We start from the raw sequence: 17,833 nt of genomic DNA on the forward strand, positions 1-17,833 counted from the left end.
AATTTGGATGTAAGGCTGCTATCTCTTTCATACCCTCCAGGCTCAACAATATTGAAATTTAGCAGACAACGCTTTCCCAGCATAATGGGGGCGGGGGTGGAATTCACCTCCTTAATTCACATGTGCTAGGCTGCTGTTAAAGGATGTAGGAAAACGACCAACAAACTGCACAGTGACCTGATCTGGGTGCATGACTGCTTTGGTGCAGATGGGTGGGAAATCTGTGGTCTTTCAGATGTTGATGGATGATAATTCCTATCATACCTGACCACTGGGCATCTTGGGTCGGAGTTGGAGTCCAACAACATTTGGAGAGTTCTCCATCTCTGCTGCAGCCTAAAAGTTCACCACACGGCTCAGATGTGACAAAGGGCAATATTTATCAGCTTCTGAAACTGGCGCTACAGCATGATCCAAATGAACAAAAACCGTACCTGATAATCCGAAGGTATGACAGGCCCGCCTGAATTAGTGCCTGAAGGCCCTATGCGTGGTTTCTTATTTGGAGGCACCTGGTTGAGGCTGGAGTCCTGGCTATGCTGGAGACCTGCCCCAGTACCACCACCTCCTGCTCCACCTCCCCCTGTAGTTCCATTTGTCTGGGTGCTGTTCTGCTGCTGCTGAGGTGCTGCTTGCTGCTGAGGTGCTGTTTGTTGCTGATGTTGGTTTTGCTGCTGTTGATTCTACGAGATTGAACATGGGAGGGAAAGCCAGAGTTTGAATGAGTATGTTTTAGCAATTTCTTCAGTTCACAAGACTGTACTGGCTATGAATATTGTTTATGTACTGTTGTCAAGGGTGCTTCACAGCCAAGGGAATGCACATGGCAGATACTGTAGTTAACTCTATAGTTAACTGTAGTTAACTGTAGTTAAAGTCAATGATAATATAGTCGTTTCTACAGTTCTGGAGACCTACGCGCATCTAGGCAGCTATTCTGAGGTCTGAGCCCTATGGAGCACCTGCCGTAATAGGGGAACCCTCCCCCCACCAGTTTATGTACCTTCCTCAGAGGCTATGCCTGCATAGAAGCTTCCATTGCTCATTCCTTTTCAATTCCCTCCTGGTTCTGGGACACAGAGGTGCAGAAGAGGGGGGGGGAGCAGATGGCCTTGCACCTGCCTGACCTGCCTCTTCCTCCTGTTGTTCCGCCCCATCCTGTGCTTCAGCCTTCGGCACAGCAAGAGCATCTTAGAGGCAAACTAGCTCACTCTTCAACCTCTTCCCTTGTAACACCTGAGCCCGATTTTTGTAGGATTTCCATAGCATTACATATCATAAAGTAAGTGGGGTTAATAGTGAGAAAGTAAGAATTAAACAGCCACTAAAAAAACAAAAGAAGCTTTGGTGTCAATTTCTTTTCCCATGTCTCTCAGTGTAATAAAAGGGTTTCATTGTTTATAATCAGAAGGCTGAACAAAAGGCAACACAAAGCAAAAGGAATTTACACTACCAAGGATACAAAACTCTGTTTTACCACTGCGAGAAGTTACAATTGAAACCATGTTTGTGCTTTTATTGCAAAAGAGGACATGTCGCTATTCAGTGGGACCAACCAGCCAGGACTACAGTTTGCAATTGTTCATCAGGTTTATGGCCAAAGGAATGTGCTCTTGGCCAAAGATCAAAGTAGTTGACTGAAATGTAGCCCTGTGAACCAGGGGTAAAAGGGAAATTGGTTTATTTGCTTTTGTTAACACCTGAAATGATTAAAGGCCATTTTAGACTGGGGGGGGGGGCGTGGGAATTCTTGTAACAAGAATTAGCTTCACCTAAGGCCTGAGAGTTGAAAAACTGTTTTGAAAATATATGACCAAACATGCATATTCTAAACTAGCTGTTGGGGATGCTGGATGCTTCAGCATGTCACAAGAACCTCCTACTCTTTCTGCTTGTGGCTATGTGATTGGAAATAGCCAAGTGCTGGGGGTCTCCTGGAGCTCTAAATATCAAATTTGGGTAAGCCAAGAGTATGGACAATAGCACTGGCTAAAAAAACTAGCCTTTACGGGAATGCTGCTAAGGGAAAATCAGTTCCCTTCTCGTTTTACAACACTGAGCAGCCCTTCATTGAATATATGTGGCAGGAGGATTGTGCAAAGAAGCCACCCCAAACATATGGAAGAATATGGAATCTTATGGACTAATTTAATTTGTGTCAATTCTGCATTCTTTATTTTATGAAGGTCTGTGGACACCAAAGTCCTCTTGTTGTATGTGTTTTTGTAAATGGAAAATCAATCAAAACACTTAAACAAAAAACCACCCAAGTAAAGGCCCTCTGCTACCCAGAATATAGGGCATAAAGGGCTGGAGGGAAATTTCTCATCAACTGAAAGATATCCTCATCAGATGATTAGAGCCAAAAGCATCCTCTCTTGCTTCCTCCAGCCATGTGTTACTAAATTAGCTGTTCAACATAAATCAACCCATGCCCCTGTAAAGGATCAGGCGTGAAAATGCTACATATTTTAGAAATGTCCCATGACACTGTGCTGGGATAGTCTTGACCAGGAATGTGTGTCTGATACAACCCCCTGTGTTCTGTCAGTGTTTCTGCCAAAGAACCATATTTTCTTCTTCTTTACTGTTAGTTGAGTAATCTTTGAACTATACCTTATCCCCCTTCTCCTCAGGTTCATCCTCATTGAGAAATTCTCGTTTTGGGTAAGGAATCTGGCAGCCAGCAAAAACACTGAGGCAGAGAAAGAAAACATTGAGGGTGTTATCCTTCAATCTTGCATTTATTTAAAAGTACTACAATCTTAAATACTTCATTTGGAAATAATACAAAATTACAGTTTAGTGTTCCATGAACAAGCTTTGGCTAATGAATTCCACAACACGCACACCTTGCCAGGCATGGATGTGAAAACGTTGGAATTTTTTTTAGTTCATTTTTAGCTACCTCATTGGTCATGTTGGGATGTCATCATAAACTGTGTTTTATCATGATGGAAATGACCCTCATTTCGCTCTGGGCTTACACGTTCTTCTCCAGTGGTGTGGCTGTGAGAAATCTGGGAACATTCACTTTCATTTTTTCTTAACCGCAGCTTTTCATATTGGTCAAATCTGACAAAGCTGTGTTTAATCTTAACCATAGTTTGGAGTAAGTCCACTTCAAACCATGGTTCATAAGCTAGTGTGTTTCAAGGCTACAGTTAATATTAACCACAGTTTAGGGGTGAAGGGTCAAATTTCCACTGCAGCTGCATTGTTCAAGGTTGCATTGCCCCAACACTTAGGCTTGAAAAAATGCATTATATTAAAAAAATTTCCTCCATGCTTTGTTGTTTAGTCATTCAGTCGTGTCCGACTCTTCATGAGCCCATGGACCAGAGCACGCCAGGCACTCCTGTCTTCCACTGCCTCCCGCAGTTTGGCCAAACTCATGCTGGTAGCTTCGAGAACACTGTCCATCCATCTCGTCCTCTGTTGTCCCCTTCTCCTTGTGCCCTCAATCTTTCCCAACATCAGGGTCTTTTCCAGGGGTCCTCCATGCTACAAATAGGCTTAAAGAAAGCCCACTACAGGAACTGATAGAATGCTTTTTTTCCAATGATGCTCTGCTATGGCTCCCAACCAAACCCAAGAAACTATGTGAAGTATGTCTCATTGAACTCAATGGGACTTACTTCAGAGTAGGACTGTACCATTGACTGTGCTGTATAAAAATGAAGTTCAGAGGAAAAACCTGTAAATAATGTTTGCAAGTTCTCTTCACTTTTACTAAATTTGATAACTCATAGGGAAATCTCTGTCCATTTAGTGAACTGCATCATCAAGCTGACTGTCTCCTGGAAAAGGCAAGTGATCAAATGTAAGTTTTTCTTTTTTTATCCCTTGCACTCAGCTATTCCTTACTGAATGGAGAAAGCATACTTTCACTTGGTACGTAAGTAGGTGTTTCAGGGATATAGCCAGACAAAAATTCTGCCTTGTGAACTATTTAGACCTATTTATTTTTATATATTCACAGGACACACAGATAGCCAAATTTACTGTTAACAAGAAGGGGAAAGCTCTAAAGAAGGAAAGGGTTAGCAGAGAGACATACTCTGACGTAGGCAGTGGGTCCTCTTGGAAGTAGGGATCCTGCAAAGCTTGCTCTGAGGTAATTCTTTTTGTAGGATCCATAGTGAGAAGTTTTTGAAGCTGTGTAGCACAATATGAGAGAAAGTAAGTTTATATGAATAGCATTCACTGGGTTATATGCCAAAATACCAAGTATTAAATGGTAACTAAATCAAAGAAAAACTTAGGATTTCATACACAGAAAGAATGCTGCTTATCTTTATAGTAACACAAAAATTGTGGTTACACCCTCAATTTGTATCATTTGTAATTCAGAAAAAAAGACTTTTCAGGAGAAGAAACTTAGTTGTCTCTCCTGTGTCTACAATAAGATGTCATAAAAAGTTCAGAACAAAAGTCTATCTCGTCTAGCATCTCGTTCCCTACAGTGGCCATCCAAATGCTTCTGGGAATCCCACAAGAAGAGGAAGAAAGCAACTTTCTTCTGCACGCCAGGAACTAATATTCAGTAGGGCAACCAGCAATGTCACATTTGAGTTTCTTTACTCTTGGATAATGACATTTGGAACTGGTGGCTCGTTAATTTTTAGTCAGTCCTAAAACTTTAGGGCTAATTGAAAAAATAGTCAGTCAGGCCAATAACATTAAGACCACCAAAAATAAAAAAAAACAGAAAACATATTTTTAAAACTATTCAGTACTCAAATCCGTACATCTTTATCCTCATTTTCTGTCAGAAAAAGGGACGCCTGTAATCCGATACAGAGATTTCCTGGGTGGAAGACCAAATGAACTCTACAGGAATTTATTTTTGAATAGACATATATGGAACTGTGCTTATTATTTTACAAAATAAGCAGTCTTCAACAGCACTATGAGATGGGCAGCGTAACTTACCAAAAGAAATACTTTGCTATCAGGCTTAACTTTGTGTTTTTCCATATATTTTATGAGGCTACTATTGGCATACCTGAAAAACCCAACGGAAAAACATGTTTCAAAAGAGTAACACATTAACAAAAACAGAGAAATGTATGTAGTAATTTACATTCCAAATAACACTTTCTGAGGTTTTTTTAATTTACCGAGACAAATGATGTACTGCAAGGCAGGTGGTGGTGTTTTGTTTGTGTCTCATGAATATCACTTTTCTTTATTCAAACATGTAAACATGGATATGGCAGTATGTTTTATTATGGGATGTGAGGTAAAAGGTATTGGTATTTATTGGGTATGTGATATGTTACAACAAATGCAGGGGTGACTGACTTGTCACAAAATTCCTACATTTATCAATCTGATGAATTGATATCCCATTTTTAACTGAGGTTCAAGGAAGCTAAAAATACCACAAAGCAACATAAATAATACAAAATATAATCAGTAGCAAGTGATAGAATTGAAGCTTAAACCAGGATACAGAAAAAACATAAAAACAGAAGAATGAATATTGAAGGCTCGTCATCATACAGACTCATACTACTCTGCCTAGAGTAACTACATGGAGTCCTCAGCCCCAGGCAGCATGGCTAGTAGTCAAGGATGAGGAAGTTGTAGTCCAACAATACGTAGAGAGCACAATTGTTGACTACAGTACCCTTGTACTAAGCAACGTGTTACATATAAATGAAGTCAATAAAAAGTTGGTCCTAATAATAATATTTTAGAAGCATAATTTTGGTCCTAATAATAATATTTTAGAAGCATAATTGCCATTAGTCAATGATACATAGCACTTACGTTGTTCTCCTAAAGTCCTTTTGAAGTGTAGGATATTCTGGCATCTTCCTAATGTCTTCCCAGTCTTTATCTTTGACAAGAAAAAGCAATTTGAAAACTTATTGAAGGATAAGAAAATATACTGTACACAAAATAATGCATTTTTACTCCCTGGTAATATAAGACTCTAATTTATTGGGAGTGGTCAGAAATCAAATAAAGGATTTTGCATGTGGCTCCTTCATAACATTAAATTACCTGCAGGAAATCCCATTACACTGAATATGCGATCAAGTTGATCATGATGAAAAGGATTGCTTGTTTTGATGTCTTCCTGACGACAGTGGAAGATAGGTTCTGAAGTCAATAGCTCAGCAAATATGCAGCCAATGGCCCATATATCTAGGAAAGAAGATTACATATGCAATCTAGGTATCCTCATTTATTTTTTCACTGAAGTAAGATACTTCTAATGTTCATCACAAAATGATGTGATGAAATATATAGCAAATATGGATAAACAAAAATGGCATAGTTGTGATGCAACTAAATGAAACAAAATGCCCTGTAAATTCCACATGAATACAGTACATACTTTCATAATCAGATATTGTACAGAACTAATTCAAAGCAGAAAAACTATTATGTCTGATGACAAACAAAAGCTATTTTGTTGACTATCTAAAAAGACATTTGAACAAACTCAAGTAGGAATTTTCTGCAACATTTCAAACTTCTTCAACCAAATTATGAATGCCAGCAATGATTATCAACCCTCATTTTGGAATTTCCCAAAGGAGGTTGTTTAGGGTGGGTTAGATGGGGAGGGTGCATATAATGATGAAGAATCAAACAAATTATTTGGCCCAAAGGTACTTTCATGACAGTCACATGAAGAAGTTTCTATTTATATAAAATTAGCCCAGGGCATTTCTGGTTGAAAAGAGACTGGTTGAGTTGTGCTGGGGAAGGGTGTGAAGGAGCTGAAACATACTGCTGTGATTGTCCCCCTGAAGGGCCAGCAGGAGTGTCAAAGATGACAAGAGAGCTTGTAGAATTGGAAGCTACAGTCACTGTCTAGAAAACTCACGTGCTGTGCATGAGAGTAACACTCTTACCCCTATTGTATGTCCCACAGCAATGGGCATTCAGAAGTACGCAGCATCAGAGCACAGAGGTGACATTTAGCTATCATGACTGGGAGTTGTTCAAAGAACTATCCTCCATGAATTTGTTTAACCCTCATTAAAACATACTTGTACTTGCACACGGTGAGCAATCCTTATTGGACCCAGTGGGACTTTCCTGGGTTAACAGGTAGAGGATTCCACTCTTAGCCAGGGGCAATCAGCTGCTGCCAGACCATTTTCTAGCAGTCATTTAAATAAATCTATGTTGTGTGAAGACTTTCCTTTATTTGTCCCAAATCTATAGTATTCTGAGAGGGAGAGAGAAATTATCTTGTATTATTTTGGCCTCAATATTCCTAGCTTTATTAATGCGTCTGCCATCGCCACCCTTCCTGCCCAAATCCCGCAGGAGAGACACAATATCATCATGTAGTGTCCAAGGGCTTTTTTTTTGGGGGGGGGGGAATAGCAGCTGCTAGCCAGTGACTGCCAGAAAAAGCTTCAGAAATTAGCACTCAATCCTTTCCCCTCTCCCCAATTTTCTGGAGGTGTTTGGTTTTCCCATCCAAAATTTCAACTCCAGATTTCTCATGAGGACTTTCAGGTGAGCACTAAATTATTTTTGAGCTTTCTTTGAACTTTAATAGGAGCATTTATATATCTAGCAACTAACTAATCATGGCTTGCACCAGTTAAGCATTAAGATAATAAAGCAGGGTTATTTGCTTTAAGTTTAATCATAAATTTAGAATGAAAACACTGCCATTTCGAAGAGCACTTAACATAGCAAGAGAGCTGACAGAGTTACAAAATCACAATTCTTGGGATCATGCTTTCAGCATTTTCAGGGCATTCATTTATTTACTGTTCTGAGGTATTCTTGCCTGAAACATATGCAAAAATAAAGGACACATACATTGTTTTACAGATACTGAAATTACTTCTCATGTTAAATTATTCTAGAATTTTACCAGGTACATAGTCACCATTCAACATAAATAAAACTCAACGCACTGAGGAAGGAAATTTGTCCACACTCATGATACCATAATGAAATCGCTTTTACCACAGTGATTATTAAGGTCTCTTAGTTATATACTTTGGGCATAATCTACCTAGAGTTAGTCACTGCCAAGTTCTATTGTTTTCAACAGGAGAGCTAAGCACATGCTTTGATCTGTTCCACCAAAAACAAATTTGACTTGGGAACATGTAATTTTGGCTGGATTGTACACTTAGTTTTTTAAGAGCATGACATTTTGGTCTCAGGCTTCATGTACCATATTGCAAAATCACTCCATTGACTGTTTACAGCAATATTTATTCTGTACATCTGTTATATAATTCTACATATTAAAAAATTGAGTCCTCAGTTTAAAAAACACTATGAATAATAAGGAAAAGCTAGACTCACTCTTCAAATATACGAAGGGCTCATCCCTACTGGAGTTCAATATGGATTTGACTCTGCTTGTGTCTCTTTCTTCTCTTTTTGTGGTGTTCACACATCCACAGATAATACAATAGGAGAAGAAAATCAGACATAAAACTGCGTGTTATGCGACTGAAGTGCAGCATATGGGCAGGATTTTGCACAGGTGTGGTGGTGTTTCACTGGGTGCCATCTATCATCACCACCCTTACTTCCACCTTGCTTCTATCAGCCTTGAACTTTTCCACTGTTTCCACTGTTTCTTGTGGAAGGCACATTTGCAGTATTCTTACTTTTGAATCAGCTCTTTTATGCACAGATCTAGGTTAAAAGTATCCTTGGAAGGAGAAGGGGAGGGGGAAAGTGTGGGTGATTCCAAATCCTTGCTGACTTGGAGCAACACACTTATTTCTTTAACAAGCTGATATCCTCTCCAACTAAGGATATGCTCCAGGAGTGGGAAGAGGTGGACTCTGGGAAAGCATGATTCAGTCAACAGGAATGCAGAAAGATGGGTTTGTGATGGATGAGTTGACTGCATGGTGAGATAGTATAGTGAGCACTCACAATGCACGTTGGCCCCCGTGAAGTCGGAAAATGTAGCCATGAAATTCTGGAAGCAAATTAAGTTGCTGGGTAGGATGCTGAAATCCAGGACCCCCAACACAACATTCTCAGAAATGCTACTGTTCTATGTGCAGGTGGTGTCAGAAGAAAAAGTTCAGATGTGTTAGGTACCAGAAAATGTTTTGGAGAAAGCCCCAAAATTTCAAAAGGATAGACTCCACTTGAGAAAAATGGTTTGGATGAGAGCCAATAATCAAAGTCAATCCTGACAGGACAAAGGTTCCATAAGTAGGTGGTTCGTCTCGTCTAAGAAATGTTGTTGTACTCCCCTTAAAAGGGTAAAACACCGAGTTTGGGCATGCTCCTGGCTTCAGCTTTGTCAATGGAAGCTAAGATAGTGGCAAGGAGTGCCTTTCATCTGCTTAGGCTGCTGTGCCAGGCTCAGCTTTAGCTATCCATCCTTGAGAAACATCTAGGATTGTCTACCATAATGCATGGTACGTTGGACTGCCTTTGAAGACTGTTTGGCAATTCCAGTCAGATGAAAATGCAGCTGCCAGGATGTTGATCAGGATTGGTTGTTGGGAACATATCTTACCAGTTATTGCAATAAGTTCACTGTCTTCCAGGCTGTTCCCAAGTACGAGTCAAAGTGCCGGTGACTACCTTTCAAGCTTTGTATGGCTTACAACCCAGGCACCTGAAGGAATGCCTGCTCTCATAAGCGAGTTGTCCATACACGGAGGCTCCTTCCATTCTTCAGAAGAGGCTGTCCTCTAGGTCCCCTGCCAGGTAATGCATGTGGCCACCAGAGAGCCTTTTCGGTGATGTGGTTCTGTTTCTTGAACTCACTCCCAGATAGGCTTGTCTGGCATCAGTATTGTTATTCTTCTGGCGCCAAGCAAATGTGCTTTCGTTCTCCCAGGCTTTTAAATGTATTTTAATACATTTTCTGCTTTAACATGTTTGCTGTACTTTAATTATCTTGATTTTGTAAGCCATCCTAGAAGTTCCGCTGAAGGGCATATAGGTATGTATGGGTCTACCTATCTAGCCACACACACACACACACACACACACACACATAATGAACAGTTATAGATGACACATTCCCTGCAAATATATTGGTTGTCCTTTCCCTACATGCTGAACTTCAAAAGGAGTGCTTATAAATCTACAAGCTATTACTAAATAAGGCAAGTCCTCTTATGAGGGTTGTGCAATTTAGATTCAAATGGTATTTAATATAAATATATTTCAAGCTGTAGCGTGAGATTTGAATCACACCACAGAAAGAATGTGCATGTAATAAGCACTGTAGCTGCAAAGCATTATACGATTAACTCATTAACTTTTTTTTGTAAAGTGTGCATAATGCTAGAGGCAAGTCTGGACTCAAGAGGTACATAAACAATTATAGTTATTATGTCTGCTGCTTGTCCTCCTTGCCATGAACCTTCATATGACTATCCTGGTATATTTATCTGTCTGATCGTGTCTTATCATGGCCTTCAATAACACATCTTGGAGCACAGTTGTACCACAGCTTCTCTGACTTTCTCAATTTATCACACTTATCCTTGGGCATTTTTCTCTGGATGTGTCACATGCTACAGGGATTTCACATTTTCGGCACAACCAAACCGCTGTATTTAACATCTAGGAAAATGCAGTGTATCTCCCATAGTGCCCCCAGCTTTGGTTGTGGCCGCATGTATGTGCTTTGTGGGTTTAGTTTGAGATAATCACAAACCTTCCTTCCTCTGTATTCACTTTTCCCTATTGCATGAAGCACTTAAAACACACACACACACACACACATACGTAGTTTTAGAGGTTGTGAACTCCCCTGCTCCTAATGAAACCATAGCGCTTTATATAACAGTAAGACCAACCACCCAACTGCTTAGCCATCATTTAGATAGGCTGGGATCCCACTATTTAAGGTGTTTGTTTGTATTTTCCACTATTGCTTCATCCTGTACTCCTGGTACAGTGCATTATGCAGAACACCTAGACAAGCAACTTTCAAAAGCCACTGCATGTAGTAGAACGTGCATCTCAAGACATTGCATTGGTCTGAAAGTGACCAAAAGAAACAATATGCCCATTGTATTCCATAATGCAATGGTACAAACAAAGTAATGTGCCATTGTAACTACAGAGCATGTATATGTATGGATATATGTAGAATGGGTGAAGCACAGTCAGTGAACAGTTCAGCTGATCATATGAACCCTCAGTAACAAACTCAAATACCAAATTGATCAGTGAAAATACTGCCATTTAATAGCTTGTTTAGAATCCTATACAGGTATTTCTCTTAGCCCTGATGTGATCTTGTCAATATTTTTTTTTAAAGGGATGGCCAACTTGTGGCCCTCCAGATGTCAGTGGAGTACAGCCTCATCAGCCATGACCCACCCTCATATTTTCTTCCCCTGTATCTTCACATTTCTAGATAGCAGTATGAAAGCATAAAATCCAAGGACATGACATTTGAAGGCAGAACATCTGGGATATTAAAGGCTGCCAAAATGCAGAAGCTAAAAATGGAAAGGTACGTGCTAGTGATGTAATGGATGCAGATAATGGTACCGGAGGAATGTCAGGCAGCTCACTCAATGGGATAACAGTGATTGAAAATACAAGATTAATACTAAGTGGCCATTAGAGACACCTCACTTTCTAAATCTGCATCAGCACTAACACAAAGTTCTTAGACTGTTAAAACTACTGGAGGCACCACTCTTAGATGTTTCAGCGATTAACTCAGAGGATGGGTGAATGAGAACATGCTGCCATTTCCCCTGTAATTATGGAAGGCCTTTGGATAGAGATGGCTTGAAGCATAGAATCTTTGGCACCAGAGATCCTTGGAAGAGACCAGAAAAAGACTGGCAGCTGGATGCATCCCATTATAAAGTAAGGGTGGGTGGGCCAGCACAAACACATTCATGCAGAAAACACCCTCGGCCTGTTGTGCATGCAGTTTACATGTTCACTGACGGGACCATGTCTTGTTTCTGAAACGTACTTGCACCAGAAATTTCCTAGAAGTGACATATTCTGGAACCCTAGATTGCAAAACCTAATATCTATACATCTGGAGACTAAAAAGGTAAGTCTAGCCACCTGCTTACCAATGGCCTTTGTGTAGTGCCTTGCACCAAGTAACAATTCTGGGGCTCTGTACCAGAACGTCACCACAACTGGATCCAGATCTGCAAGTGGCTTAAGAGGTGAGTTGAATAACCGTGCAAAGCCCATATCAGCTGAAAAACAAAACAGTATTTTTATTATACCAAGAGCAAAAGCTTTGAAAGCAAGCTGCAGTGCACTGTACAATTAATATGGGGGGAACTAGACAATGCCTGTGCCTGCTGAACCTCAGAGGGGAGTGGCAGAATAAAACATTACAGAATAAAGTCAAATATAAAGTATACTTTCAAAGCAGCATAATTAACAGAAACTATAAAATTATCTTAAAGATTTCAAAATAAAACATTACAAAGGAAGTCAGCTACAGAACACACATTTAATGCAGTATATAAAATGCACATTTAAAACAGCATAATTAGCAATAAAATAAAATATTATCATGAGTATAAACATTGCTGCTGCTGTTGCTGCCAATCCTGCCAATGGTGGTTCATGGCGGATAGCGGCTGTGAAAGCTCACGCTTGATGACGTGAGTCTGCACTAAGTGACAGTCAAGACAGTCTCTGGCCCGTTCAGCAGCCTCAGCTTTTGTAGCTGGAGTCAGTCAGGGCCAGGTGGAAAAAGACTTCCAAGTCATGGAGCAGGTCTTCCAGGGTTCATAGCCATGATAATCTTTGGCCCTTCACCAGTCATTAGATTACAACCTTAATAAAAGCAGTTGCAACAATTTGCATTAGAAATGTAATGAATACTTACCAATTTTAACTCTTCCTCTTTCAGGACCTTCTCCCATTACCAGAATATTTGCTGGTTTCTGAAAAAAAGGTAAAATATTCTGCTGACTAGCTGTTAAATCCACATAAAATTAAGTCTTCTGTGTACTTTAGAAGTTTAAAGTACTCAGATCATGATCACTTTTCCTCTTTGAAATACCGTTTTAAATTGTATGCAAGCAAATAGTTCATGAACTATTTTAAATTACTCTGTTTTACATTATGCAAAACAGAGTTTCAAATAATCACAATACTGGCCTGTTGCTGCAACGGCCTGTCTTTCCCCGCTGCAGTTGCCCATGGCTGTAAACCAGGAAGGCGGGGAAGCAAAAGGCACCAACTGGAGCAGTTCCAACTTTTGTACCACATTTGCTATTTGGAACTAATAAGACCAAACATCAGCAACACAGTTAAATCTGCTGTTTAGATTAGAGATAATTGCAACTCCCATTAATTTTGTAGGTTTCAAGCAAATATTATCCTGAACAAAATGAAATAAAACTGCATAAAATATAATTGTGAAATCTGTCAATGCATACTATGAGGTAGGCTTTGGTTCAATAGCAATCTAAGATGACGTAGGAAGAAAATGAATTGAGCACAACAGCATGAGCTATATCTGTGAAACAGCTATGAAGCTTGCAGGTCTGTTTCTGAGTACAACCATCAGTGAAAACCACCTTATGTCCCTCTCTATCTCCCAGCTTTTCCTTATCCTATTTTACCAAATTATACAAGTGACAATTTAAGCTCTTCCCTCCTTCTCTTGTTATTCCACTAAGTTTGGCAAATCCTCCTAATGCACCTTCTACTTTTTCCTTCCTTCCTTCCAATAAACCAACCAATATAATATCATTTCGCTATGAATACTGGACAGATGTTTACAGAACATCATTTGAGAAGCACTATACATAAACTTTATATTGTTAGTAGAGTTTGAAAACAGGTCCTCCAGCACTAGGTGGAAAGTCTTGGGCAATTTTGAATCTCATTTGAATCTACTTAGAAACATAGAATCATAATTGCTTTGATGAAAACACCTTTGGAGATTGATCAATTTGTTCCTTACTGTTTTTTCCCCTCCAGAAGAATTCAAGAAACTTTACTTACATGTGAAGTTGAAGTAAATACATTAGACCATTTTATGGTGTTGAATATTTTAAGGAATTAGTACAGAAGAATCATATTAGCAAATGAAAGAGTGTGTTTGCGCATCCACCTGAATACATGTAGACTAAAACTGTGGGTAGGGAGCAGGGGTGTACAAGGAAAGTCTGCAGGGTATTTTTACTTGTATTTGCTTGAACATGAGTAGAACAACATGCACAGTCAGGGACTGAGTGGGCGGAATGACTCACATCAGATGCTGGGAGTGGGGCTTGCATGCATACTCCTGTATACGAATTCATTCTTCACGTGTCCAGGCATTTGCCTGGTCTAAATATATGCACGTATAAGAAGACTAAAAAGCTTATGTAGGCATATATATGACTGAAGAAAGAAGGTATGTAGTTGTTGTTATCCATAAGAAAATGCAGCAAACATTATAAGCCAAAGACAGCATTAAGATCTCCAACACTAACTTCAGAAAAGACGCATGTGTTCAGCAAATCCAAGGACATCTCAAGGGCATACCTCCGCTTTGGACACTGGCATTCATTCGAATGAAAACATGAGAATTCATGGTTCAAAATTACCTATCAGATCTCTTATAATAGTATATGTGCTTCCTAATTACGTCAACACCTCTGGGCCAGTTAACACCTAGTTTAAAGATCTTATACTTTTAAAACTCAGCTTACAGTGAACAGAAGATGCCAGCTGTTAAAGAAAATGATAGTACTGATCAGCCCATGTTTAGTTGCTATAGAAACAAAAGGTTAGATTTGGAATCTCATGTTTAAATTATCAGCAATAAAAACTGAACAAACAGATCCCTGCTGAGTGTGAACTATGGGGTCTGACTGTGTAGTAAAGGTGTAAATGTAGAATGTACAAGGTCAACAATAATAAACTGGAACCATCTGCTGCAGAAGTAGCATAGATGTTATAATTTAAGGCAAATTCCTTTGAGCAGTAAATAATTAAATGATCATGTTTTCTTTCCTCCGGCTAGTGGGTGTAATGCAACGAGTACATCTCTGAGAGGCAACACAAAGAGCAAGAGCCAAAAGTGCTCAGACAAACTATCATGTTCTTGAAGAATAAAAATAATTCAACATCAAACAGAAATCAAACTGTAAGAACATTGGAGCTGCTTTAATGCATGCAGGGGCAATCAATTCTTTAATATGAAGGCCAGAAAGGAGCCAGCAAAAACCAAACATAAGTAAAACTGTCTGCAGCTTTGAATAAGAGGAACACAACTGATTAAATGATAAGGGAAACAATGGCCAACAGAATGCTAGCATTTAGTAGCCCTTACTGTTCCTGAGCTTATCTAGGATATAATTCTTTAGAGATACGACCTTCCCATGAGAAAAATGTTATCCTCTGGGTACTGCTGGTTTTTGTTTTTGTTTTTTTAAATCATTCACATGCAAACAAAAGCAGTTAACTATTGGAGCGTGCCACTATATCAAAACAATCCGTAGAAAATGATTCATGAGCATACAAAAGGCACTTGGCTTACTAAGCCATTAATTCAAGAGAGGATCAAAATTGTTAGCATGCTTCCACAAGAAAAAGTGAAATTTGGCACACCCATTATCCAAAACATCCTGATTACCAGGGGTAGGGTGAAAATAGGATATTTTACACATTGAAAGTTAAAATGTTCCCTGCTGCAAGTATTGTGTAGCTGTGGGTAATGGGCAACTATAGCTGTCCCTTTATGTCAGGAGAGTGTAATAACAATTAAACTTTAAAAAGCCTGTCAAATAATGTGAACTTGGCTCACCTCACCTTACCACCCCAAAGTGTGCATATATGAAGCAAACCTAAAATGGCCTTGCCTTTTTCCAAGATGGCAGCATCACTATTTTGTACAAGTTCCAGTATCTTTACTATGCTCAAGAATTCCCTACTGCCCAACTATAGAGTGCATTGTCTAGAGCAGGGATGAGCCTCTAGCTCTCCAGATGTTGTTGAACTCCAATTCCAATCTGCCTCAACCAACATGACCAACCCTCAGAGATGGTGTGAGTTGATATCGAGTAACAACTGGAAAGCCACAATTTCCCCAGCCCTGGCACCTTTGTAAAGCTCTTAGTATGACTGCTGCTAGGGGACTTGGTGAGGTAGCCAAGGACTGCAATGTGACCTGTAGGCGGCCACGAGTTGCCCATGCCCACCTCTCATCTAGCTAGTAGTTTGCCCAGTGTCTCTCATTGACTATTGAAATAAAAAAATTAAGGTCTTAGATATATAAAAGATAAATGTTCGTAACTGCATATATAAACCATATGTCTGAAACCCCACAGAAAAAGTCCTGAAACCATTTTGTCCCTCCCAAATTGACCTCAAATATTTCTCTGCAAGGTTGAAGGAAAATGGAAAAGCCTCCTCATTGTCTTTTCATTCACAAATTCTGTCTTAAGGGTATGTCTGTGTATGAATAGGGTGAGTCTGTGACCTGGCTTGGGAACTAAGTATTTATCATTACAAAAGACTGGCCAGGCTCCCCCGGGTATCCAGTCAAGCAACCATTAACAGGTAACCTGCCAGACAGGAGATAAACAATGCACTCAGATTTCTGTTGTAGACCGCCCTTTCTGTGATGCAGGTATGATGTATCTGGGGGGTGGTCTTAAGCTACACCCCTTTCTGCGATGTAGGTATGATGCATCTGGGGGGGTGGTCTTGAGCTACACCCCTTCTGTGATGTATGTATGATGTTTCTGGGGGTGGTCTTGGACTCCAGGGTGGGCAATTTAAAATGTCTATATAAGGGCAGGCACACCTTTGTTCTGGGTCCTCCTCCTTTCCTGCGTGTGAGGGGAGCACCCTGTTGCAGCAGTTCAATAAAGATCAGGCTTACGAGCTGCTTTGCTTCTCAATATTCTCTGGTTGGCCTCTGTTATTTTCTCCAAACGATGGAGAACCTACAAAGGGCTCTATAAGGGATCTTGTGTCCCCCATAAGGGAATAAGGGCAGATTTTTGTTTATTACAGAATGGAAGTCACTTTTTGAAGTCAGGTGCACAAACTGAATTTAAACAGCAAATTATGTATCTGTAGAACCTTCACTCCCAAATGCCATGTGGTGTTTAATGGCTAATTTTAATAAGCAAAGTAATAGGACATTGTGCTTCTTCTATTACTGATTGTAGGAGAGCCTAGCAATTTAAAAATGTGCACTTTTTAATTATTAAAATATAATAAAAAGGAATGAGTAAACATGATACACTGGATTTCAAGATGTTTATCCTGCCATGCTCGCCTTGTGAATAATGTAGTGATGTGTCTGTGTATTTTACTAAAATTGAAACCAGTGGTCAATGTTACATGACCCTAGTTGAAACCTCATACAAATCACACCATTGAGGTAACACTACTGGAACAAAAGCAAAGTTGCAGTTAAGTATAGACTAAAATATAGGGAAATTGTTTCAGAGTTTAGTTTTTAAAAGAAGTACAGTATAACCTGATATGATCAACAGAGATGGTATTGCCCACACAAAGATTCAGATACCTGAACTTTCAAAAATGGATGTCCCATCCCAATTAATATTTTATAATGATAGCAGCAGATTTGGGGACAGCTCTTCTGCATACTCTAAGTGGAATATTAAATTCTTTTATAAATGGGTTAAAAGGGATTGAGTACTGAAAAGGAATCAGAGCTACTGTACCGAAATAAAGAATTACTGCTATTAAACAAGATCTGTGCTAAAGCGGCAGAATTAATGTTTTGCACTTTCCTACTGTCAGTATCTGCTAGTACATATTAACTTTTGAGAACTGAACTTTCAGTTGGGCTCAGTTTGCTCTAGACCATTGAACAAATAACAGTATTTACATAATCTGAGTAGCAACCTATGTATGGGTGACCTGGCTAGGGTAGTGTTCT

The 17,833-nt window shown here is 39.6% G+C and overlaps 1 protein-coding gene across 1 annotated transcript in view; it reads right to left on the reverse strand.

Annotated features, from left to right (window-relative positions):
* CDK19 (cyclin dependent kinase 19) overlaps positions 1-17,833 on the reverse strand; it is a 78,003-nt gene that overhangs the window by 8,071 nt on the left and 52,099 nt on the right. The window contains 8 exon segments of the mRNA XM_083731357.1: positions 435-683; positions 2,617-2,695; positions 4,061-4,158; positions 4,936-5,008; positions 5,779-5,848; positions 6,016-6,159; positions 12,030-12,161; positions 12,806-12,863. Coding sequence (XP_083587483.1) covers positions 435-683; positions 2,617-2,695; positions 4,061-4,158; positions 4,936-5,008; positions 5,779-5,848; positions 6,016-6,159; positions 12,030-12,161; positions 12,806-12,863 — 903 coding nt within the window.

The sequence above is a fragment of the Podarcis gaigeae genome (genome assembly GCF_964106915.1).
Source record: "Podarcis gaigeae genome assembly, chromosome: 3".
Classification (NCBI taxonomy): Eukaryota; Metazoa; Chordata; class Lepidosauria; order Squamata; family Lacertidae; genus Podarcis; species Podarcis gaigeae.